The following is a 24677-nucleotide window of genomic DNA, read 5'->3' as shown; positions in this document are numbered from 1 at the left end:
AAATAAGTACCAGTGCCACACATGTCACCAGGCTCCTTCTGAGGATCTTCGAGGAAAGAAAAGAGAAACTATGGTTGTTGCTGAACTCAAGGACCACAGGGCTAAGACCTAAGCACAGACCTAAGAAGCTATCTTCCACTTCGTTCTGTGCTCAACAATCCAGCCAGGGCTGCTCCTAGGTGACACTCTGTGCACCAATAACATTGGCACTTGCTCTTATATATGAGTGTTTGCACCTGCCAGTCACTGTGCTAGGTCAACTCAGTGTAGCCAAGCAGGATGACCATTCCACAAGGAGAGATTTCCTGAACCACATGGCCCAGCAGGAGAGGGGCTTGGATGCAACCCTAGACCTGCAGTTTCCAACAACTCCCCTCCCCACCTCCACAGCAGTTCTCAGCATTCAGCTCATCTTCTCCAGCCAACCTACACTACCAAAGCTGGGGCCCAAACCCACAAATACAGATTTCAACAAATAATGATGTCTCTTAACACCCTTCTGCCTCTGGCCTTAAGTACAGCATGTTCCTCAATTCCAAGCAAAAAATATCTGAAAATGAATTCAAACTAAGTGATAGGCCCCCACCTCCTCTGTGTGGCTTCCAAATTTTGTCTTTCTTTTCCTAATGAGCTACTGAGAATGAGATCCTCGCACAACCACAATAAGGAAAATGATAATGCATATGCAGCATTTCCATTTCAACTGTCACCAGAAAAGCGGGCATTTCCTCTTTCCTAAATGCTAGAGGAACAAAGAAGAGTGAGTCGTAAGGAAGAACTATGGATTTAAACAGGGGAGTGGAAAACTGCCTCCAAAACTGTGATTATACACTGATAAATAGGAGGAGACATGGGAATTACATTCTGCTTATTGGCTGTTCTCTCTAAAAGGAAAGCTGTTGGAGTGTACTAGAATCAGTTCTAGATGGAGATTTTCTCCATGGGCCAGAGCTATAGTCCTGAAGTCTAGCTCTCTGGGCCTCAGTGCAAGCCAGGCCCAGGCTTTTGAAGAACTTGGACAGGGCTATTTTCAGGATCAAATGGACACACGTGCAAGTGGGCCTGCTATGAAATGTGGAGCGCCAGACACAGGACTATCATCATTATTATTACACATGTTTTTTTCTGAGGCACGAGGGCACTTCTGCAAATCTGAGCAATTCAGAACAGAAGATACAAACTTTCACTAAGGAGTCTGGGCAATCATTCCCCAAACTACTGTTGTTCCTTTAACTCTGAAACTTGAATACATACAGGTTGCTTAAAGCTGCTCACTATTGAGCCAACTTCTCAGCCAGGCCAAGAGATGCCTGTGTGCTAAAAGTGAGCTGGAATTCGAAAGAGAATTTGAATGATTCACAATTGTGCTGTTATTCCAATCCTAATTTGTTTGGAAGGGATGACTTTAAGAGAACCCTGTGGAGTTTCCTTCATTCTGATGAGTAGAATCAGTGTACCAATTTCTCTGCCGAACAATGGAAGTATGAGCTCTCGTAATCTCTGAGCAATGGATTTATGGGGCTCTACCAGATAGCTGAGCAATCTACTTGTCTCACAGAGACTTTCCAAATTAACACAAAAGTGGGGCGGAGGGGCAAGGTTTATTCCATACCCGAAGTGTCCCATTAATTCTGTTCAAATTTACAAACAAATTCTGACTTAGGAATGCCTTAGAAATAAAAGTTATCAGGAAGGCTCTAAGGGGGTCGCAAAGAGTCGGACATGACCGTGCGACTGAACTGAACTGAACTGATATGGCAAATAGGTAACCAATAAGAACCTACTGTATAGCACAGGCAATGTTACTCAATACTCCATAATGAGCTATATGGGAAAAGAATCTTAAAAAGGGTGGATATATGCGTAACAGAGCAGAAACACAACAATGTAAATCAACTAGACTCCAATAAAAATTAATTAAAAAAAAAACCTAAACATCATCCAAAAAATAAATATATAGGAAAGGAATTTACCATCATTTTATGAGGAGAAAGTAAACAGGCATTGGAGTTATACAGCCTTGGGTTCATCTTGGGCAAAAGCCTTAACCCCTCTGAGTTGTTTCCCTTCCATAAATGGGAATCTAACACCTATCCTGCAGAGATACTGAAAAGTTAATGCATATTAAATGCTGAGCACAGAACCTGATAAAGAGTGGGCAGGAGGCAGAGTTAGTGTAAAGGATAATAAAAATATCCAAAGTTTGTTGAGTGCTTATCATGCTGTTATTCACATGGATTATCTCAGGACTTGGGCTTTCCTGGTGGCTCAGACAGTAAAGAATCTGCCTGCAATGCAGGAGACTAGGGTTCAATTCCTGGGTAGGGAAGATACCCTGTAGAAGGGAATGGCTACCCACTTCAGTATTCTTGCCTGGAGAATTTCATGGACAGAGGAGCCTGGTGGGGTATAGTCTGTGGGGTGGCAGAGACTTGGACAAAACTGAGCAACTAGCATTTTCACTTTCTTTCAGGATTTACCATTATCCTTGGGGCTTCCCAGGTGGCGCTACCGGTAAAGAACCCACCTGCCAACGCAGGAGACACAGGAGACGTGGGTTCAGTCCCTGGGTTGGAAAGACCCCCTGAAGGAGGGCATGGCAACCTACTCCAGTATTCTTGCCTGGAAAATCCCATGGACAGAGGAGCCGGGTGGGCTATAGTCCATGGGGTCACAAAGAGTTGGACACAACAGAAGCAGATGTTAAGTTAAGCATTGTCATCTTATAGGTGAGGCTCATTGAGACGAACTGACTTGTTCAGTGTCACATGGGTGAGTACAGTTGGACTAGGACTTAAGATAGCTTAGCTGGGCTGTCTGGGTCTTAATCACCTATGGCCTTTATATCTGTTATTAATTTGAGAGACAAAAGACAAAATGCAAAGATCATAGTTCTGGAGTCTGATGGCTCTGATTTTAGTCACTCACTAGCTCTGTGACTTTGAACAAGTTATGTAACTCTGACCTTCAGCTGCTGCATCTATAAAAACTCCTGGGACTGAGGTGAGGACAGAAGCACCTAACACAGTTTGACACTCAGTGCCCAAAAGCCATGACGGCATCCAGTAAAAAAATACAAGAAGGAAAATAACTGGAAACTCAACAATGAATTATCTGCAGAGGATTTAATTTATAAGTGCAAATTTAATTACTGTTCTTTGCAAAACATCGATCTCAAATGCTTACAGCAATGTTAGAATTTGCTGTTCTTTTCCCCTTGTTGTCTACAAAATTCAAATTTCACTGCTGCCCCCCCGCCCCTCCCTTGGGCCCATCTCGACACTGGAGACCATTGACACTTGTGGGATTTATTCTTAGCCACATCACATATACATTTTTATACCTTTTCTAATTCTACCTGTAACATGCTTCTGCAATTTACAAGGATTAGAAGCCTCCCCATAATGTGTGTGGTCTACTCTTTATTATGTGCTGTGATCTTTATGGGAGGAAAATTAGGTAATGATGAAGAGTTCCTGGTCTGTAACTGAAAAGTAGTTGAGACAATAAATCAATGACAGAGGCCTGGGATTACAAGACAAAAGAGGAAGGCTTCTAGAGAGAGGAGACTAAGCACTTTTCTGAGACATGGTGCATCAGGGTTTCAAGTAATAAAAAATAACAAGTTATGGGCTTATTTAATCTGAAGAGTGTCTGCTTTGGAGGTGGAGGATTAGGCCTACACATACCAGCTTACACACTGCCCGCTCTTTCTAACAACAGGCTGCAGAGCAGGATTGCTCAGGGTACGGCAAGCCATAAACCTAGTGCCTTTCTTCTGGAAAGCCAGGCAAGTCTTAGCAGGGCTCATTTAATAAAATAGTTAAGAAGCCAAATTCAGAGGCTACAGGCACAGAGAGGTTTTTTAAGGACAGTTGGAAGTCCAATGCCCTGTTGATATCAGCATTTTGGCCCAGAGAACAACAATTTGGAAAGTAGTTTGTGGAGTTTTATTAAAAGTCCCTCAAAAGGAGCCAATTCCATTTAGTAACTGGCCATATATATCGCCGGCCTGGGTAACCCATGGGAGGCTGTGATTTTCCTTATCTCCAAAATGATTCTATTTCCTATTATCTTTGCTGACAGAGAGCAATAGAGTGTAACATAACAAAGCTCCATCGTTACTTGAGAACCATTAAAGAAGCTTCACAATTCAAATATGCTTGGTTTTTCTGGGGCTTTACTGGTGGGGTGGGGGTGGGGGAATACACATGTTCAGATCCACAGCCTGTGAAACTAAAGAAGAACCGTTTACATGGCATTAGACACAACAAATAGAAAAAAGGTCTGTGACAGAACCATTCTGGCCCAGTATATAAGTAATTCCAGCTTATTTCTAGACCTAACTGGATAGAACCAAAAAGAAGGTGGCACGATGGTAAAGAATCCACCTGCCAATGCAGAAGACACAGGAGATGCAGGTTTGATCCCTGGGTCAGGAAGACTCCCTAGAGTAGGAAATGGCACCCACTTCAGTGTTCTTGCTTGGGAAATCCCATGGACAGAGGAACCTGGCAGGTGACAGGCCATTGGGTCGCAAAGAATTGGACAGGACTGAGCACGCATGCAAAAAGAAGGTCCTCAGGGACCAATGTAGGGAAAGGTAATGACAACAACAACAAATCAATGAGCAAATGAAAAAAGCCATGGCCATGAGACATAAGATTAGCTTCCCAAGCAGGCCACAGTGACAGGGGTTATCTCCATGGAATAAAGTGTCCAGGTATTCTTCATCATCATCATCATCGTCCATTCTGCATATCAACAGCTGCTTGAAATACCAAGGAAATGAAATACAATTGCCCAACACTGGTCAGCTGACAATCTATTGAAATCAACTGTATTCTATTAATTGATCTACATTTTGTGTACAAACCCCAACAATGAATGCAATAGATGTCAATGCAACCAATATTTTGTTAAAAGCAGATCAAGGCAATTCAGTGGCCCAAATCAACTCAAATCAAGACAATCTTGAAAGAAACACTATCATTTTAATGGAAATGCAAGGTTGTTTAGGACCTGCTGCTTTTACACTAGGTGTTAAGTGAGGCCATCCATATTTGCTCACTCTTTCCCTTGACTATAAGATTAAAAGTTAACAGGTAGGAAAAAGGGGCACTGATCTTTGGGCACTTCTGGAAATTAACAACTCAAAGCTCAACTCTCCTACCTGTTCCAAAGCCAATTGATGAACTGGAAAAAGAATCACAGTAACTTACTTTGTAAAACATCAATAGGCATTAAAAGGGGCAGTACTGATAAAAGCACAAGGTGCCTGGGCACCTGTGCACACCCACGTCCAGCTTCATGTGCAGGAACCTTTTTTAGTGTTACGGCCAAAAGAAACACTATGGACTGCCCAAGAACAAACCAGTCCTATCTTACTAAATATGTGTCAGAAAGTAACAGGAAGATGAAGACATACACATAACCTGAGATTTCACGTTTGACCAAAACTCTGAAAAGGTGCCAGTTTGTTTCTTGACAGGGTTGTTCTTTCTAGACATTTAAATTTTTCAAAGCTGGCAAGGTAACCTTTAAAAAGAGAAATGGAACAAACTTTGTAAGAAATTACGGAATTTCTGGGCTTTCAGGTATCTTGGACAATGACAGCATTCAGTATTTTGAAATCTTAACTAGACGCATATAAATACTGGTAACTTTCACTATAACCCCAAGTATGGGCCTAATTGATGTCTTAAGGTGACAAGGTATGAGCTGTTTGACTTAAAATAATTACCTCAAACAAGCATGGAAACAGCCAATGTCTTTTCCCTCTGAACTTTCAACTCTGAAATCTGACCACAAAAAGAGCCAGACTCTCAAGTCTGTTCTTTAGCTTTCATATAAACCATGCTGAGTACAGGGTATGGAGTTGTTGATGGGAAATGATGCCATGAGCTAGTATTTCCCTTTGGGAAGTCTGGCAAGACAACTCAAATAAAAGCCATTAGGATCCTACCCTAGCCTATAATAAGTAAAGGCTATAGGTTAAAGGTTATCAGAGAAGGCAATGGCATCCCACTTCAGTATTCTTGCCTGGAAAATCCCATGGACAGAGGAGCCTGGTAGGCTGCAGTCCATGGGGTCGAAGAGTCGGACACGACTGAGCGACTTCCCTTTTCACTTTCATGCATTGGAGAAGGACATGGCAACCCGCTCCAGTATTCATGCCTGGAGAATCCCAGGATGGGGGAGCCTGGTGGGCTGCCATCTATGGGGTCGCACAGAGTCGGACACGACTGAAGCGACTTAGCAGCAGTAGCATAGGTTAAAGGTTATAGTCTCTTGAGTAAGACTTTTAAAATATATAGCCCCAAGTTTACAACAGTATGATCAACTCTATGGTTTTGTTATTTATCTAACTTTCACCCCTCTACTTGGAATCCCTGAGAGCTCCCATTTTTCTGGAGCAAATGTCAACCTTTTTCCCATAGCTTTCAAGACCCCTGACAGAGGGGCTCAATCCAACTGTCTGGCATCATCTCCGACCACTTGCTAACATACAAGCCAAGATTCTTTCACACCCATGTTGTTGTAATACATACGAGTTGATTAATGTTGATTAATTGATTAATGTTCTTCTGGAAGGCTGTCCCCACTGTTTCCACTGTTGCTCTGCCTAGAAAACCTCTACCTATCTGTCAGAGGCCCATACAAGATGAATGAAATTATTTATCCTCAGTGGTACCATATAATTTAGTCATTTGATTGAATGTCACTTAGCAAACCGTATTATGGTAAGTTATATATCCTGAGAAAACAAGAAAGCCATTGGAAAAAAGATCTTGTCTCATTTATCTTTGGTTAACAGATGTTCAATAAATGCCATCATTAGAGATTAACAAGAATAGATTTTAGTAGCTTGAGTTGTGAAAGGAGTCCTAAGTTCAACCTTAGTTCCTCTCCTAACAAGTTGTTTCTTCAACTCTCTGGACTTCAGGTTCAAAATTTAAAAAAGAGAGCTAACAATATTGGCCTTATAATGTTGCCATGGAAAGTAAATGATACGATAAATATATGGCTGCTTACCACAATGTCTTGTGAACAATAAGCTGTAAGTAAAAGTTAGCTATTAATATCACTATTCTTATTACTGCAAGACTATGTACATTAAAAAGGCCCATTACCTTTAACTGAGCAAATAAATCAGTATGTATTACCAGCATGGAAAAAGAGCAAGTACCATGAACATTCATGCATAATCTGTATCTTCTAGCTTTTTTCTCTCTGCTTTCACTTACTGCGGAATATCTATTTGGTACAAATTGTTCCAAACATTGCTCCCCTACCCAGGGTTGCGCAGGAGGTGAACAACAAAGTTTCTGGAGCATCACCACAAGGTATGTAGTTAGTGAACTTAATCTGACCAAACCATGTCTGTGAGAAACACATCATGAAGGCTCCCACGAACAAGAAACAGGTTAAGTTCTCGAGATGAGATGATGATGCTAAGCAGGAGATGTTTCTAGACAAATAGGTCTTGTCTTGAGGCTGTGCAGATGTGCCAGAGATAACATAAAGGAGTCCAGAAGTTCATTTTAATTTTTAACCCTTTGTCTGAATGTCTAGTGTTAATCCTCAGTAAACAACGAGAGAGTGGGACGTGGAAAGGGTGGGGGACAGTAGAGAGGCAAGGTCCTATGCACGAAAAAATATGTTTAATAAGGAAAAAGAAACAGCTTTCTCGTCAGGAGAAAATTCTCCCTCTCTTCTAAATGTCAATTTTAAAGACAAAGCTGTTTTCCATTTTAGACATTAATGAGTCAGTACTCCATACCGAGGCTCACAAAGGGTATGTGAAGACTGAACGTGCCACTGTTACCAAATGTTGGATGCTCCCTGGCCATGTAAAAACGGCAATACTGAGGAGAAACAGAAGAGCATTTTCCATACGACATGCTGAGGAGTTGCAGCACTAATAAGAAAAGGAAGCTACATGCGAACCTGCCAGTGACGGGGAGTGAGGCATTCTGGGAGATGGTCTGCAAAGACAGCAGCCCACAACTGCCCCCACATCTGTGTGGGCACACTGCTCTTCCCATGGTGGGGCAGGGTGGGGGTTCCCTTTCCTGCCCCTTCAGTGTGGCTCGACTTGTTTCTTTGACCAAGAGAATCCAGTCAAAGCAACACTTTGTCTATTCTGTTCTAGGCCTAGAACTTCTGAGGCCTTGCGGCTTCTGTGCTTGTCCTTTTGAAAGTTTGGCCTAGACTATTAAACAGTGATAGAGCAGGTGAAGAAAGAGGACAAGTGGAGGAGGACCAAAGTGTCCCAGCAACAGGTGGCACCAAGGTCCCAGACACGTGGAATAAGGCCATCTTGGATCTACCAGCTGCACTAAAACCACTCGGGCAGATATTATACAGAACACAGGTGAGCCCTCCCCAAAGTTCTGGTACACAGAATTGTGAGCAAAAAAATTATTGCTATTTTATGTCACTAGGTCTGCAGATGATCTGTTACAAAGCGATAATCAAAAGACACATCTTATGGTTCCCCCCACCAAGTGGCTCCAACAAGGTTAGGTGCCTGGGTTTCTATACCCTTTCTCTGTGCTGTCTTCCAATATTTATTCCTGGGCCCCTCTCAATTTTGTTCCAAGGCACAAACTACACATCCTATATAAAATGCCCATAACAACATGGGAGAGGGTATTATGCCACTAACTGGGGGGACATACACTTAAGATCTGTATGACGGCTTGTTTCAAGCAAGAGGACATATGCTATCAGATGCCTGTTGGGGGACAGATTGAAATGATGCTGTTAGACAGCACTTCTTCATCTGGTGTTTCAGGATTTTGTGCAACTTCTGACAACAAAGTTAGAAAAGTGGTCACTCAAGAGATTTGTGTGTGTGTTTATGCTTCTAGAAAATTATAGCCAAGCCTAAGGGCTTCCCTCATAGCTCAGTTGGTAGAGAATCTGCCTGCAATGCAGGAGACCCGGGTTCAATCCCTGGGTTGGGAAGATCCCCTGGAGAAGGAAATGGCAACCCACTCCAGTAGTCTTGCCTAGAGAATCCCGTAGACAAAGGAGCCTGGCAGGCTACAGTCAGTGGGGTTGCAAGAGATTGACACGACTTAGCAACTAAACCACCACCACCACCAAGGGAATGCTCATTAAATACTGTTAACTAACATCTCCATATTGTGAATTTTAAAGAAAGATGACAATATTTATCTGAGGACAAAGTCTGTTGATGAATAAAATTGAATTCCTTTGGCAGTAAATTCATCAAAAGCATTGTCTCCAAAGCTAAGGGCTCTCAGAGCATGAGTTCCTTGAGGTGAACATCAGAGGCTTCCAAAGGAGACTAACACAGCATCTGCTGACTTTATACCAGACCAGGCCTGAAGCAACATTTGCAAAGGAATCAAGCTGCCTTAGTCTGAGTTGTTCTTATCAGAAAGGCAAGCCTGATGAATGTTAAAGACTTTCTCCCCAGAATCATGTACAAACACAGGTCTTGCATATAGCTTTGGCCCATCACAGACCCCAGGTTAAAAACCTCTATCAGGGTGGCACGGGAGCTCCCTTAGGACTGGAGACACACACTCCACGGTAGCCTTCATCCCAAGAATGTTTCCACTGACACTCCTGCACCGGCTCCCACAGGAACATAAATCTCACTGTGATTCATCCCACTCTCTGGCAGAAACTAATGAAAAAGAACATACAATAAAGCACTGCAATGCTCTTTTAATATGTGCCTCACCAGATACACAGTAGAGAGGAACATAATTTATAATCCAACATATCAGATGAGTATTTGCACCAGTTCCTGCCCATATACTTGCAGGCCTGGCCCTGAATTTCATATTTCATTTCTATTTCTGCATTTTGTGCTCAAGTGGGATGGTGCTTGTTGACACAAGTCTCAATAATGTTATTAGCAGTATCCAATCTTTTTCCTATCATGTTACTTTTTAATGTTTCCTGGCTTTGAAGGCCCAAAGACACCAAAAATTACTACAGTTCAAAACCTACTAGATGCTGCCTGCTATAAGCTCAGACATGAAACATAATCAAAGTACTTACTCCTTAGAGCTCTGTCTCAATAGTTAATATTATTTATTTGAGAAAATATTATGTTTAAAAAGTATTATTTTGAGCAAGGGGGCACATGTGATACTCATAGATGTGTTTATGCTCTATCTTCAGAGAATCTGTTCAGACTGCTGAAAAGAATAGTTTACAGTTAGTGACACTTCTTGTTAGATTCGTGGCTAAGACCTTTAATAAATCACCTTATCTCACCCCTATAACAAACCAACTAAAGGGATGTGGCCCACTGGCTGATTGGTCATCAAACGTCTTTCCCTTTCCTCTGCATGGTTAGGGGCTTTCCCAGTCTTCCTTGCAGTGAGCAGTGGCCACATCACTGAGTTCTGGCCAATGGAAAGCGGAAGAGAATAAGGAAAGCATCCTCTGGGTTTGGCCCACATAATCTTACACAATCTACCATGCCCTCTCGGTTCCCTCACCAAACGGCTGATTGCAGAGATCTGCAGAGCAGAAGGCAGAACTACAGGAGAGAAGGAACCTGGATTGCTGAATCACTGTGTAGGATCCAGCCAACAGAATACCCACAGTGAACCGGTATGTGAGGAAGACAGAGATTACTATTGTCCTGAGTCACTGATTTGGGGGTTATTTGTCACAGCAGTCACACTGTACTGAAAGTATTTTTATGAGCATAGAGAGGTTGAGTAATCTGTTCATGGTCACACAGCTGACAAGAGGTAATAAATTTACATCCAAGTGGTTTGCTTTTAGAAATCATGCTATTAACTTGTTTAGAAACATGTTATTCAATTATATTTCCTTTTTACAAGTTCATTTTAATCCTACAGAACATAATCATCTATACCTGACTTACTATATATGAAGGAAGTGACAGACAAAGTCCAAAGGTTGAGACAGAGAGAAGATAATTTCTTCAAGTAAATTATCTGACCTCAGATCTTTTTATTAACCATGTAAGAAAAAAGCAATGTTGTCTACACAATTTTCCAGGATACCTCAATTACTCCATGAAAGTCTATATTCAGAGGTTCTTTAGTAGTTACTAATGCTGCGTAATAACTTACCCCTCCCCCCAACTTAGTGGCTTAAAATATTTAATATCTCTCCAACTTTCAGTGGGTCAGGAATTCAGGAGAGGCTTAGCTCAGTGGTCTCTTATGAGGCTGTACTAAAGGTGTTGGTTGGGGCCACATCATATGAAAGCATGACCAGGGCTGGAGGAGTCACTTTCAAAATAACAGACTCACATGGCTGGCATGCTGGTCTGGCTGTTGGCAGGCAGCCTCACTTTCTCTCCACTGGCCTGTGTGATCATCCTCACAACATGTGGCTTGCTTCCCCCAGAGTGAGAAAATCCAGACCATGGCAAATGCTACCAGGTCTCAGGACTGGTCTCCAAAGTCAAGTCCATTACCGTCACAGTTTCTCATTATCAATTCCTACTGATCACACTGGGATCAGTATTGATCCCTTATTCACAGTTGGACGAGAACACACAAGGGGCTGAATACCAGGAAACAAGGGTCACCGGGAGCCGGTCTGGAGGCCAGCTACCATCCATTCACCCAACATGCATGTACTAAGCACATACTGAAGAACTATGGGAACAAAATGGCCCAAATTTGTCTGCTTTCATGATACATATGTTCTAGAAGAGGTGAGAAAGGCAACAGATGTAATCTACAAGTAAATTATATACAGTATACTAGAAAGTGCTAAGTGCTGTGGAGAGAGAGAAAGCACCCTCAGGGGCAGGGGGAGTGCTGGAGTTGGGGCTGTCTACACTTTCACACAGAGAGATATGGGTGGGCCTCAGTCAGGCTTGAAGGAGGAAGAGTGTTCCAGGCACCACAAACAGCAGTCGCAGAGGCCTTGAGGTGTGAGTGTATGCCGTGGGCAAGGAACAGTGAGGCGGTCAAAGTGGCTGTAGGCAGGAGCTGGAGGAGAGGGCTGCAGGAGATGACATGAGGCAAGTAGCAGAGGGGAGAGTAGAGGCCGTGGAGGACATTCCAGGCTCCTATAAGAGCTCTGAGTTTCACTCTGAAATGTGAAGACACTGGACAGTTCTTAGCAGACAACTGACATGATGTGATCTAACACTAAAAACATCTCATTCTGGTGGCTGACACCAGAACAGACAGGCCAATGGTGGAGGCAAGGAAACAAATTAGGAGGTTCCTGTATAAACCCAGACAAGAGCTGATGATGGCTTATGGTATTGTGTTGTCAGTGCAGGTGGTTAGTGGTCAGATGCTAGATTCATTTGGCAGGTAATCTAGCACAATTAATTCACCATTCTAGGTAAAGTTTTTATTTAGGCTTTCATTATATCTCAGCACCTTGGACTGTCAAATGGTGCCCTAGGGGGCCTTGCAGATGCTGAGAAAATTCATAGGGATTTGCTACCAGAAACTGAGGTGGGACTGATGGTTGCATGCTGCTTTCTGTCCCCGAAGCCCAGTTTTTAAGGGCAGCTGTGCTGACATACATCATTAGGCAGGGGTGAGGGTAACCCTCTTAAGACAGACTAGAAACTTCAGTGCCCTAAAGGAAAAAAACTGAGCATGCACCCACCCACATACACAGTGTAAAACAATACAGCATTTATAAAATTATAAGGAAACTGTATTAGGAAAAATATTTGCAATGCACATGAAAATCGTCTACTATCCCTAACATTTAAAAACTCAAAAATTCATAGGAAAGAAAAAGTAAAAAAATGGCTAAAAGCCATGAAGTAGTACCTCCTTCATCAGATAGTTGTGAGGTTAAAAGGACAACATATATAAAGTGCTTAGCGCAGTTCCTATTACAAAAGAAATGCTCATTATGTTGCCCACTGCTACCACCACCACAACAACCACCGTAGTCACTGCTGCCACCCCAAGATGACTATCACCACCACCATCAGCAACTTCGTCAGTGTCACCACAGCGTAAGGGCCACCAGTAACGCAAACCTGAGTCAACCCTGTAGGCCAGTTCTAACTCAGCTCTCCCCACATAAATTCTCCACTTGCAATGACAAACAATATATTACCTTTTCATGATTTTCTATTAGGATCTCAACGACTATGTTCTGAAACTTGATATCCATTATGGCTGCTACAGTTTCTTCCTGAGGACGCAGCAGGGTGGGTCCAAACACCACGCCGAGGTTTGCCACTGTCATCAAATTCTGCTTGTGGTTGTTAGCAACACTGAGAGGAAGCAAAAGAAATGGCACAAATGAGAGAAATAAAATGACAGACAACTGACTTCCTATACCCATCTCATCTTCAGACACCTCCTCTGGTAGGAGCCAGACCTAGGAGTCTGGAGCCCAAAGCCAGACCTCGCTGCTGGAGTCTAAAGAGAGACTTTTTTACTCATAGTTTCATCTACCAAAGTTTCAGAAATCTCCAGTGTTAGGCTATTTTGCTATTTCATGATATGCCACTCTTTACAATTCCCATTTTGCCTAAAAGAAACCAATAACCAACCAACCAAACAAAATGGCCTGCCTTCCAAAATATGAACCTTTGCACATTTGAATCCTTGTTCTGCAAATCCAGGTTAACTGGTAATCCCTCTTAGTTACAACTTTTATCCTTGGCTGCTGCTTAAACCACTGTGATCATTAGCATTTTCTCTAGTGCAAATATAAAAACTCCTGACGGCTTTAATACATTTGCAAACACAGCCCAAAATAGATCTAATTTTTTTAAATGAGTAGATCTGTCAGGAAATTCAGCACTTTAGGCTCAAAGCATTTAAGTCCCATCACATCAGACACGTGGCTTGTATTAAGCCAGACACGTGGCATGAACAGAAATAAAAACACGTCCACATATATAGCTGTTTATATTATCACTTATACTCAAAATCCAAGAAATACGCAGGGCCAGGAATATCAGGTCTGAGTAAGCTTCTAACCACATATGCATATTTTTGTATAATCAACTAATCAAAACATATATCTGAAATCCACACCCAGGTCACCATGACCTAGTCATAAAACTTCATTGTTCATTTGCTAGCCCCACGTATAAAAATATACAAAGTTATCTATTGACAACAAGTTAAGTTAGAAGTTAAGGCCATTCAATATTGTTAAGAAAATATTAGGGGCTTCCCTAAATCACCTGTTGGAAGAAGGAAACTATTCATTACTAGAAACTAGAGAGAAATTGGGCAGTGGTAGCAGTTTGCACAGACATACCTCCCTAGCATTTAGTGCTATTTATACAGAGGTTTTTTTTTTTTTTCATACAATTCTATAAATGTTTGCACTGTTTCTCTTGGATACTTCTATTTTGTAGGAGAAAAAAGAGATTTGACTGCTTTAAGTATTGGTTTCAAAACTGAGCCTTTACTGAATACTATATTAACTGATTTTATCACCAGAAACGTATTTTTCTTTCATTTTCTAGAGCTAAAAGTCTAATTTCATAAAAAACTCCTCCTCTGAAAGCAATGGTTACATCTGTGAAGCCTGACTGTGGAACAGCCCAATAAAGAAGGGAATTTGCTTTTTTATTGCTAAGCAACACCTGTAGCATCTGCCACTGATGCTTTGTCCTATTTCTGGTCTACATAAGACTATTTTCATTTCCTGAGATCTAGCTGAATTTCCGGATATTACTTAGTTTTCCATTCTACCTAGAACTGTATCAGTTTTCTAGTCTGAAAGTGTTAAAGCAGATAGTTAAGGTTTTACCTGGCGAAGGGGAAATGATTTGGTTCTGAGTCTCAGTTAGAATCACCATGTCTGCATATTTACAAGTTGCTTGTAACACCACCACTTTCAACATCAGCTCCTTTGTGCAGGAAGTGAATTCCATGCTCTTATATTTCCCCTGCCAAATGAGCCAAGTCAGTAGACTTACCCTCTTGTCACAAAAGTCCCTTGTGTATATGAATCAACAAGCTATTTATATATGAAAGCACTTTTAAATTGTAGACCAATATAAAAATATAGGGTTTGGATAATGATCACTTTCACCATCACACTTCTCAACAGGGCATCTGGCTAAAGCAACTGCATCTTAACAGGGCTCTCAGACTAGACTCTCTGGGTTCAGCTGCGTCCCGCCTGCCCCCACCAGCTTCTGTCTGCCAATTCAGCACCACTCAAGTCAGTCCTCTGTTGGAAACTACAATGGCTTCACGCCTCGCTTGGTCGCTAGGAGAGAACACAGTGACACAGTGTATGTGCATGACACAGTGTATGTTCAGGAATGCTTCCACGGTTGGAATGTCCTGATAATGGTGACTATAAACCGTTGATGGGCTCCATTGTTTCTCATGTCAAACTCCTATAACCTAGCACAGCTTTTTCCAACTCACTTCTAAGCCTTCTGCCTCCTCCCAGATCTGGTCCTGGGAAAAGGGACTTAATGTTTAAGCTTTGGATTCCTCATCTTTTAAAAACAGGGTGGGTTTCATTTCTAATCTACTTCATGAGGTTGCTATGAAGATTAAATGGATATAAGGTGGGAAATGCAGTGATGATGATTCTATTAATCATTCACTACCCATCTTCTGTCTACTTTCATATCTATCTGCCTTTGTCAGTCCTCGCCCTGGAATGTCCTCTTACCCTTCCTTTCTTTGCTTGGCAGACTGCTGATCTGCAAGGCACAGTTCCAATGGTGCCCTTTCTTTCCAAAGTCTCTGACTAGTCTCTTCCCAATCCTCCACCACTTGATGAAGGCAGGCGTGTTGGCCCTGGATTTATTACAAGTTATTAGTGTTTCAACTGTTGCCTTAGGATAGAGACTGTTTTTATTTTAGTTGGTAACACCAGTGCTGAGAGCAGTGCCTGGCTCAGGAGAAACACAACAAATGTTCTCTGTGGTGTTAAAAGATGATGGGAGTTTCTGAGTAGACATTAAACAATTATTCACAACCTAGCTACTTACTTGGAAAACCTCAAACTATTACTGATGATTTTGGGGGAATGTATCTCAACTTTTCAAAGTCTAGAACTGTGTTCCACTGCTTAGATTTAATTAATGAGCAATAGTTACTCTGATTTGTAGACCCCAGTGACCCAAAGGCATTTGGAAAAAAAGTATGGTAACTGTGAATAAGCATTTGTGAATATAAATAAGCTTGAGGCTACCTAACATAATTCATTTCTTTTTTAATGATCCATTTTATTTTAGAACTTACAACACACTGATGTAACTCATAAACTTTTGGGGAAACAGGCTGCACCTTTTACGACTAACTACCATTATCTTCTGGTACACTGAAGCAACAAATTGATCTATCATTTGATTATTACTGCTCACAACTTGGTATAGCTATGTTCATTACTCAAGAATGAATTATTAATGGCTGGAGATCACTTTGCATTCCAGAAAGAAAGGCACAGACCTCAGCCTCTTGCTGGCACCAGCCATCCATTACAGCTTGATGCATTTACCTGTGTGTGGGAGGCAGGCTGGCAGAGTGCTGGGGAGCCTGGTCTAGTTGAGGCCACGGGGCTCATTCATTAGCGAGGTAATAAAATATGGAGAACTTGCTTTCTGGGCTGGTAACTGAGGTGCTTGAGCTCTTCCTCACAGCCCAGAATGTCACATTGAGTCTTGACTTAAAATCCACACACAAAAGTCTCTTGGGCATGACTGCACACTCCACCACGGGAGTCTTTGATAGGCCTTGCCTAGGTCCACAGGGACTCCTCTGTGAGCCTTCTTACATTACTGCCAGTTCTACAGACTTCCTTTGCAGGCAGAAGAGAAACAGCTCCACATGTGATTTTAACCTGGGAAAGGCCTGCTTCCTTTTGTGACGCATAAGAGTTTGCCACGATGGCTGAGAAACAGGGCATCTATCTCCTGAGGGACGTGACTTCAGGGCAATTGGTGGGGGTCAACACCCCATGTTCCCTGTAGTTCCCTCAGGAATTAGGGTTAATGAGGAAAGAGCACGTTCCAAGGAACATGGCAATGGCAAAGGGGCCTCTTGCTACATTTGCTGCCAGGGAAAATGGATGAGGGCTCTGGATTGGTCTGACATCTTTTGAGAGGCAGAAGATTACTTCCAGATGAAGATGGTGATGGGGGAGCATGAGGAGGAGAGAAATAGGAGCCAACTATTTTGGGGCCAGAAATGCAGAGACGCCCATGCTGTCTTAAGGATCACATCTGTTTTTCTAGCGTTTAAATGAGAGTCGGAGCTCTGGAAGTGCTGAGTAGTACTTTATAAATACAGACTGGTCCTGATGTACCAACAATACCTAAGCCTGTTGCTAGGTTTGCAAACAGGTTTCATCTGGAGGCCTGCAGTGCTGTGTCATGGAGTATGCAAGCTGCAACCTGGCTCCATAGGACACAATACGTTGGCAGAGCAGCACTATCTGCGATGGACCGGATGGGTGGAGGTTCCAGCACAGCAACACCATCTGCCTTGCTTTGTTTGTTTGCTTCAGCTTCCAGTGTTAAGAAATGATAACTTAGACTTGTAAGGTGTTTTAGAGTTTACAAAGAGCTCTGCAACACGTTTTTATGTTTGCTTGAACTTCATATAATATGTCTAGAACAGTAGCTCTCAAACCTTCTGACAAGGACCCATGGTAGGAAATAGATTTCCCCATGTAACATTTCACTAGCACATACATACATATATATACACACAGAGAGAGGTACACACACATACACACATGCATATCAGAAACACAAGTCTCAGAAATAGTGTGATAACTTCTGTTAGTTTTGATTCTACTCATTTTCCTATCTACTAAATCAATTTCACAACTCACTAATGTGTCATGACTTACAGTTTGAAAAGCTTCCTTCTACAGGTAAAGAGTACAAATATCATGTCCAATTTGTAAATACAGAGAAATAAAGGCTAAGGGAGACAGTAAAGTACAGGGGGTGGAGTCAGACAGAGAGTCCCAGCAGGATGAGAGTAGGCAGGTCGCCTGGCTTCTCTAAACCCCTTTCTTCACCTGTAAAACATGAGCAACAACATCTGCTTCATAAAGTTTGTCACTGTTCAGTCACTAAGTCACGCTCGACTCTTTAAGGCCGATAAAGTAAAACTCGGTGAATTGACCTCTTGGATTGAAACAATGGCTTAATAAGTGACAGCTGGTATTGTCCACAGGGGCAGTCAAGACAGTGGTGATAACAATGTGGAAGCAGCAGAAAGTGCCAATTTAAAGTCACACTGTAAGTTGGTGGTGTCACCCGGTGTCACATTCAGGAATCTCTAGTGGCCTGCTTCTACCTGGGGCAAGGAACCTGTGTCTTCCACCTGTATTTCAAGGGCTAATTTTTTCTTCTGGTTATTCTGTGTTCTTTTCATTGCTACTTTAAAAAAAATTATGATATACTTCAAATCTACAAATAAATTCAAAATATATTGTTACTTAATTTCTATTATTTCCCTATAAGCAACTCTGGGCATGACAGGTTCAGAGCCTCATTGGAAACTATAGCAAAACTCACCACACTCAGGCCTTCCAAGGGTTAGGCCTGCCTGGCAAGTCCTCCCCTAACCATCCAAAGCTCACCTGTCTGCAAGGCCAGCTCTAGACACCCGTCTGACAGGAGGCCACACAGAACTCTCTCCTCTAAGTGATTATGTTCCCAACCAATCCATGGAACATTTCTACACTGACTGCTTCCCTTCTCATGAGCATCTCAGGACTGTGAGCTGGATCTGGATCTTGAAGTGAGTCCCCTGCAGCACACAGGCAGGGACTGGGAAGGCCTCAGGTTACCAATTAGGAAAGTCACTGTGTGAGTGGGCACTCAAGCTGCAGTAAATATCACTTATTTCTCTACCATCCTCTCAGGGTTAGAGAAGCTCCATGCCCTGGGGCCAAGGAGTAGCCAGAAATGAAGTTGCTAGAACTATACATTTTTTGTGGTCACCCAAGGCAAGTTAAGTTTCGAGGGTTGTCACTGTGGTTCCTTCCACCAGCTTAAAATTCATCTTTAGTACGGAGTGGGGAAATGGTGAGGGGAATCCCCACCACCACTGGCCATGCGTTTTCTACTAATTCAGACTGTGTGTGTATGATGCCTGGATACCACCTGAACTTAGTGAGACGGGAACAGTCTGGATGGTGCTCAGGAGGCCTCTGCCAAGGAAACCCATCAGAGCCATAAATACAGCTTTGCTGGGCTGTACCGATGGCTGGCACCAGAATGAGAGTTTAAAATAAACTTTTCCATGCACTGACTGGGGTCATGTTCACCAACCATATTTAACATCTCTCTGGGAATGGCTATCCAGTGAGAAGCCAGATTTGAAACTTTGAAACACTAAGGGTTTATGATGGACACTTTTACAGTGCAATCTTCAAGAGAAAGCCTTGAGACAAGTAGGTAACACTATTACTGTCATTTTACAGATGAGGAAACTGAAGCACTGAAAAGTTAAGTAATTTGCTTGAGGTCACACTTTAATGAAGGACAGAACCAGGAAAGGAACTCAAGGTGGCTGCAGAGCCCATAATCTTCACTTCAGCACTCTGCTGCGCCCACACAAGTAAGGGTCAGTTCAGCTAGGCTAAAAGACACTCTTCTTTTTCCCACTCAGAAAATCCAACCACAAATGAATATATTGAGGCTGCAGCATGTGGGAGAAAAAGCAATGGTTACAACAGAGAAAAAAAATAAAAGCTTCTCCCTTGATTTACCACCCAAATTACTAAACTGGAAGAAGCGGGAAAAAAGCAAGAGAGAGGAAGAAAAAGGAGAAGAGCCTATGACAGTGGTATCAGACTGAACACCATTTCTACTCTCTTCTTACAGTGAAAATGGCTTCTTGCCTCACAAAACCATGAACGTGGCAAAATGCCCCTCATACCTGAGAGCATTCCATTTGTAGCTGGCTGGCAGAGTCAGATCGAAAGAGTGAACACTTTGAGAGAGAATAATGAATTAAAAGGAAAAAAGGAGGAATGGCTAAATGGATGGTTTCCAAAGCAGCCCCTCCCCACCCCCCAAGACAATTATGGCCGTACATGCATCCTTGCAGGCTGCTCTGCTTTCATCCAAAAGTTCTGTGAATAGCAACAATGTCTTCTCTACTTTCAGTGAAATGTATAATCTATATTTCAGATGGGTAAGCATCACTGCTAAGATGGTAAATATTGACCAATATGATACACATCAGGGCTTCCCTGATAGCTCAGTTGGTAAAGAATCTGCCTGCAATGCAGGAGACCCTGGTTTGATTCCTCGGTCAGGAAGATCCACTGGAGAAGGGAAAGGCTACCCACTCCAGTATTCTGGCCTAGAGAATTCCATGGACTGTATAGTCTATGGGGTTGCAAAGAATTGGACACAACTGATTGACTTTCACTTACACTTTTAATGTATGTCAACTTTAATGCCCAATTACAGAGGCCCATTTGGTGCTGAAAATTCTTTAGAGAAAAGGAAAAGGGATTCGGGTGAATTTTAAAAAGTCACTATACCTTTTGGCATATAGCCTATGTGCAACCAACTCTATTTCTACTCTGGTCTCCTCCAATCCAATTCCACTACCTATTTAAAATCCACCAAAGGTTTCTGTTTTAAATTTCAAGTTGAAAACCCTTGGCCTTCAAGATCCTGCCTGATCTAGACCTTCCTTCATCATCTCTCCCTTAGCTCATGGATCCCTGGGCTGCAACTCTAGTTAGGCCTGGGTGCCTTCCTTTCTAATGTCTATCCCCCGATCAGGGAAACTCTGCAGTTCCTCTTGATCTGGCTCTCTTCTGACTCATCACTCTCTTTTCCCAAAGAGTCTCTCCTGGATACCCCAAGCCAGGTCAGATGCCTCATTACAACTCTTAATTCTGCAATTCTCCTTCCTAGCACTTAGTGAATTATGTCATTATTCATGGAATTATCATTGTCTGTCTCCTCCACTTACTAGAAGTTCCAAGAAAACTGGGATGGCATTATCCTCCCTTATTGCTCCATCGCCAGGGCTTAGCACAGAGTTTGCCTGTATTAGGCATTGGGGGAAAAAGGAACACATGCATGCTTTAGGAGGTCACCTTCCTTTGAGGTTATCAAGGCTCAGCTGCACTAATTCAATTAAATTCAATTCAGTTGCTCAGCCATGTCTGACTCTTTGCGACCTCATGTACCACAGCACGCCAGGCCTCCCTGTCCATCACCAACTCCCTAAATGCCTGGTTTAAGCTGTCATGTAATCTACTAATGTCTTGCTACCTTTGCCAAGGGGGGACAGCAGTCAGGGGAGTGGCCAGAGCAGCTTACTGCGACACTGACAGCATGTAACAAACCAGTGGCTCTCCTTGGCCACAGTGCTAATCTGGAAGGTACGAAGGCCGTAAATACTTGTAGGGTATTATTACCATTATTACATGACTGCTCTAATATGCACTATAAAATACAGCATGAGTTCACAATGTTGTATCAGGCTCTTTTCAATACACTTAAACCTTCTAGGACAGTGTCTCCTGTGGGGGAAAAAAAAATCTCACTTTGCCTTTTCTTATCCCTTTCTGCAATTTCATTATTTCCTTCCTGCCTTAGATTTTGACCCACAGAGATGTTATGGGGAGGGAGGTGGGAGGAGGGTTCATGTTTGGGAACACATGTAAGAATTAAAGATTTAAATGAAAAAAAAAAAAGATTATCATCAACAATAACAGCTACTGACACTGACCAAGCACTTACTGTGAGACAAGTATTAAGCACTCCACTGATTAACTCATTTTATCTTGACAATAACCCTATGAGGTAAGTTCCATTACTGCCCCCACATAAAGAAGCTAAGGCTCAGAAAATCCAGAAATTTGTCTAAGGTCACATACTGGGGGCTACCACATACTGGTGGCTCAGTGGTAAAGCACCCACCTTCCAGTGCAGGAGACATAGATGTGATCCCTAGGTCAGGAACATCCCCTGGAGAAGGAAATGGCAACCCACTCCAGTATTCTTGCCTGGGAAACCCCACGGACAGAGAAGCCTGATGGGTTATAGTCCATGGGGTCACAAAGAGTAGGACACGACTCAGCAACTGAACAATACCACCACATACTGAATAAGTCATACGGTGGGAATTTGATGCCAGGCAGTCTGCAGTCCAGAGCTACTGCTACTAAATGCTCTCTGGTACAGTGCAATGCGGGTGTGTATGTGTGTATGAGATAGAATATATACAGTATATGGTCTGTCATTTTTATCTCACTTGCCTCTCTTCTTTTCTACATAGCCTAGCCTTAAAGAGAACATGGGTAAAAGGAGAACCAGATTATTTTTAAAAGGATGTTTTGAAAGCAAACAAGAATATTAGGTTCATCTCTGCCCATCAACAGTATAAAATCCCTAGGCTTCTCTTCTGGGAGAAAACTAATCTGGGTCATGGGAATTACTGGCCCCCTCCAGAATAGGCCAAGTTTCATTAACAACAAGAATTATACTTTTTCTGCTAAGCTGTCTACTTTTCCTAATTAGTCACTGTCATTTAGAGACTAACAATAGGCTAACCTGCATTCTACTTGCCCTGCATGGTCTCAGCTACTTGGTATCCAAATAGTTCTGTGCAGATGGAAGGCATATCCCTTCAGTCTAGGGGTTAATGGGTGGGCTTCCCCTCTCTGGCCCTGGCTAGATGAGCCTCTGGCCTGCAGCTGTATTCTTGGACCCAGTCCACAGGCCCAGATGAAGAAGCATAGCACTGTCATACAGAAAGACCTGCAGAGAAGCTGGCCCAGGGAACCCTGCTTCCTGGAAAATTAACTATTTCAAATTATATAATAATCCATTCTCAAGTTCAGTGTTGTTATCATTTTCAAAGCATTTTACAGTTTTTAAAGTCCTTTCACATTATCACTGACTGACATATTTTGAGGCTTATGTTCTCCAGTCTGGAGAGAGATGCCGGAGCACAGAGGAGGCATATTAGATGCTCCTGTGTGTGCCAACCTGATGCCACCAAGCACTGTGAACAGATCAGTCTCTGCTGATGGTGATGTTTCCTTCAGTGGTTCACCTACCACCGTTAGGTGAGCACTGTCCCAAAAGGCAGGCCCTGGAGAAACTGCCTTAGGACCTTCCACTGCCTATCATGCACAAGGGACTGCTTTAAGTGCTAGGGATAAGGCCATGAAGAAGACTGATGATCCAACCCATAAATTCCCTGCTTTAAATGCGTATATTCTTTTGTGGTCAAACAGACAATAACCAAATAAAATCTACAGTGGAAAGAGAGCACCGGGGGGCTGTCTGCAGTTTGAGGCATGGTGGTGAAGGAAGGAGCCACTGGGAGGGAGGCATGTGCTAGCAGCCTGAAGGAGGGAAGGAAGCAAGTCATCTGGGTCTCTGGGAAGAGTGCTCCAAGGAAACAGAGAGCAGATGCAGGCAGCTGGCAGCACCGGTGAAAGCCAGTGTCCCTGCCGCATAGCCAGCAAAGAAGGTATCAGGAGAAGTCAGATCATGGATTTGGGGGCAGGAAACCTTGGAGGACTTTGCAGCCCACTGTAGCTTCCCCCCCATCCCCCACTCAACGAGATGATACTCCAGGAGAAAATTCTTTTTTTTTTTTTTTTAAATGTAATCCAGGAGAAAATTATGACCAGAGGGATAACATAATCAGTTATGCTTCTCTGTAGACTCAGAAAGGTCTCAACTACTAAGACTTAAATGCCTCTAGTCCATGAGATATAAGAGCTGCACAAACTAGCATAATGAAGCCCCGTGAGAGGATGAGTTTGAGACAGGCGAACACCAGAATATGCTACTTCTCATATTTATTTGACTAACTGAAATGTGTCAGCACTGTACTTTGTATCTGTCTGTTAACATGGCCGGTCTCTGAAGCTATTCCACATTTTTCCCCTTAGTCATTACGCTAAGTCTTTTGCCAACTTCTCTACAGGCAAGTCCATGAACGATCAGAATGTTTAGCCAATAAGCGGGAAACCTAGAATACATAACAGCCTTCTAGGTGCTAGTTACCTGCTACCTAGCTAATAGTCACCCACAAAGAGCACCAACATTAAACAAGGCATGTAAACATTTATAAAGCCCATTTAACTGAACCATCTTAACAACCTTTAATTAATTAAAATAACAGATCTGTATGACTAGATCTATTTTACAGATGAAAAGTCAGGGATAAAAGGAACTACATCAAAGGTTAAGGGATTGGCCCTTTTCCATGTGGCTTAGCTCCAATAAGAACAACGGCTCCAAGACTGAACAGTCAAAGGTTTTCACTTTAGTTTGTTGCTGCATCTATAAACTGACCATAATCCTTTCATGAGGTACAATCAAGATTTCAAACCCACTGATGGGAGTATAGGCAATGTCACCGAGAGAGAAACTGACAAATTGAGAGCAAGCGAGAGAGAGAGAAACAAGTATGCATACAGATAAACATGGACACACACTTACGCACTGGGTAATCTATTTCTTTTCATGAAGATTTTTTAAACAAAGGAAATAGCCCATCTGAATGGCATAGCTTTGAAAAGGAGTGTACTTTCACCTCAGAAAGGATACCGACATAAAATTACATTCCTTGCCATGAACCTGAAACAAATGAGACTTAGGTTGGAAAAGCTGGATTACTGGTACACTGGGCCAACGTACCAAAATGACTGAAATTTATAAACCTACATGGGCTATCAACGAACTTATGAACTACATGTGGATAGGCAATTAACAGAGAAAATTA

At 42.5% G+C, this 24677-nt stretch overlaps 1 protein-coding gene across 4 annotated transcripts in view; it reads right to left on the bottom strand.

The window, feature by feature from the left end:
* ARHGAP26 (Rho GTPase activating protein 26) overlaps positions 1 to 24677 on the bottom strand; it is a 489482-nt gene that overhangs the window by 97192 nt on the left and 367613 nt on the right. For all 4 annotated transcript variants that reach the window (XM_069592302.1, XM_069592300.1, XM_069592301.1 and 1 more), the window contains exon 18: positions 13072 to 13231. In XM_069592302.1, coding sequence (XP_069448403.1) covers positions 13072 to 13231 — 160 coding nt within the window. The remainder of the gene's footprint in view (positions 1 to 13071; positions 13232 to 24677) is intronic.

This window comes from Ovis canadensis, chromosome 5 (genome assembly GCF_042477335.2).
Source record: "Ovis canadensis isolate MfBH-ARS-UI-01 breed Bighorn chromosome 5, ARS-UI_OviCan_v2, whole genome shotgun sequence".
NCBI lineage: Eukaryota > Metazoa > Chordata > Mammalia > Artiodactyla > Bovidae > Ovis > Ovis canadensis.
This window is presented reverse-complemented; position numbering and strand designations above follow the sequence as displayed.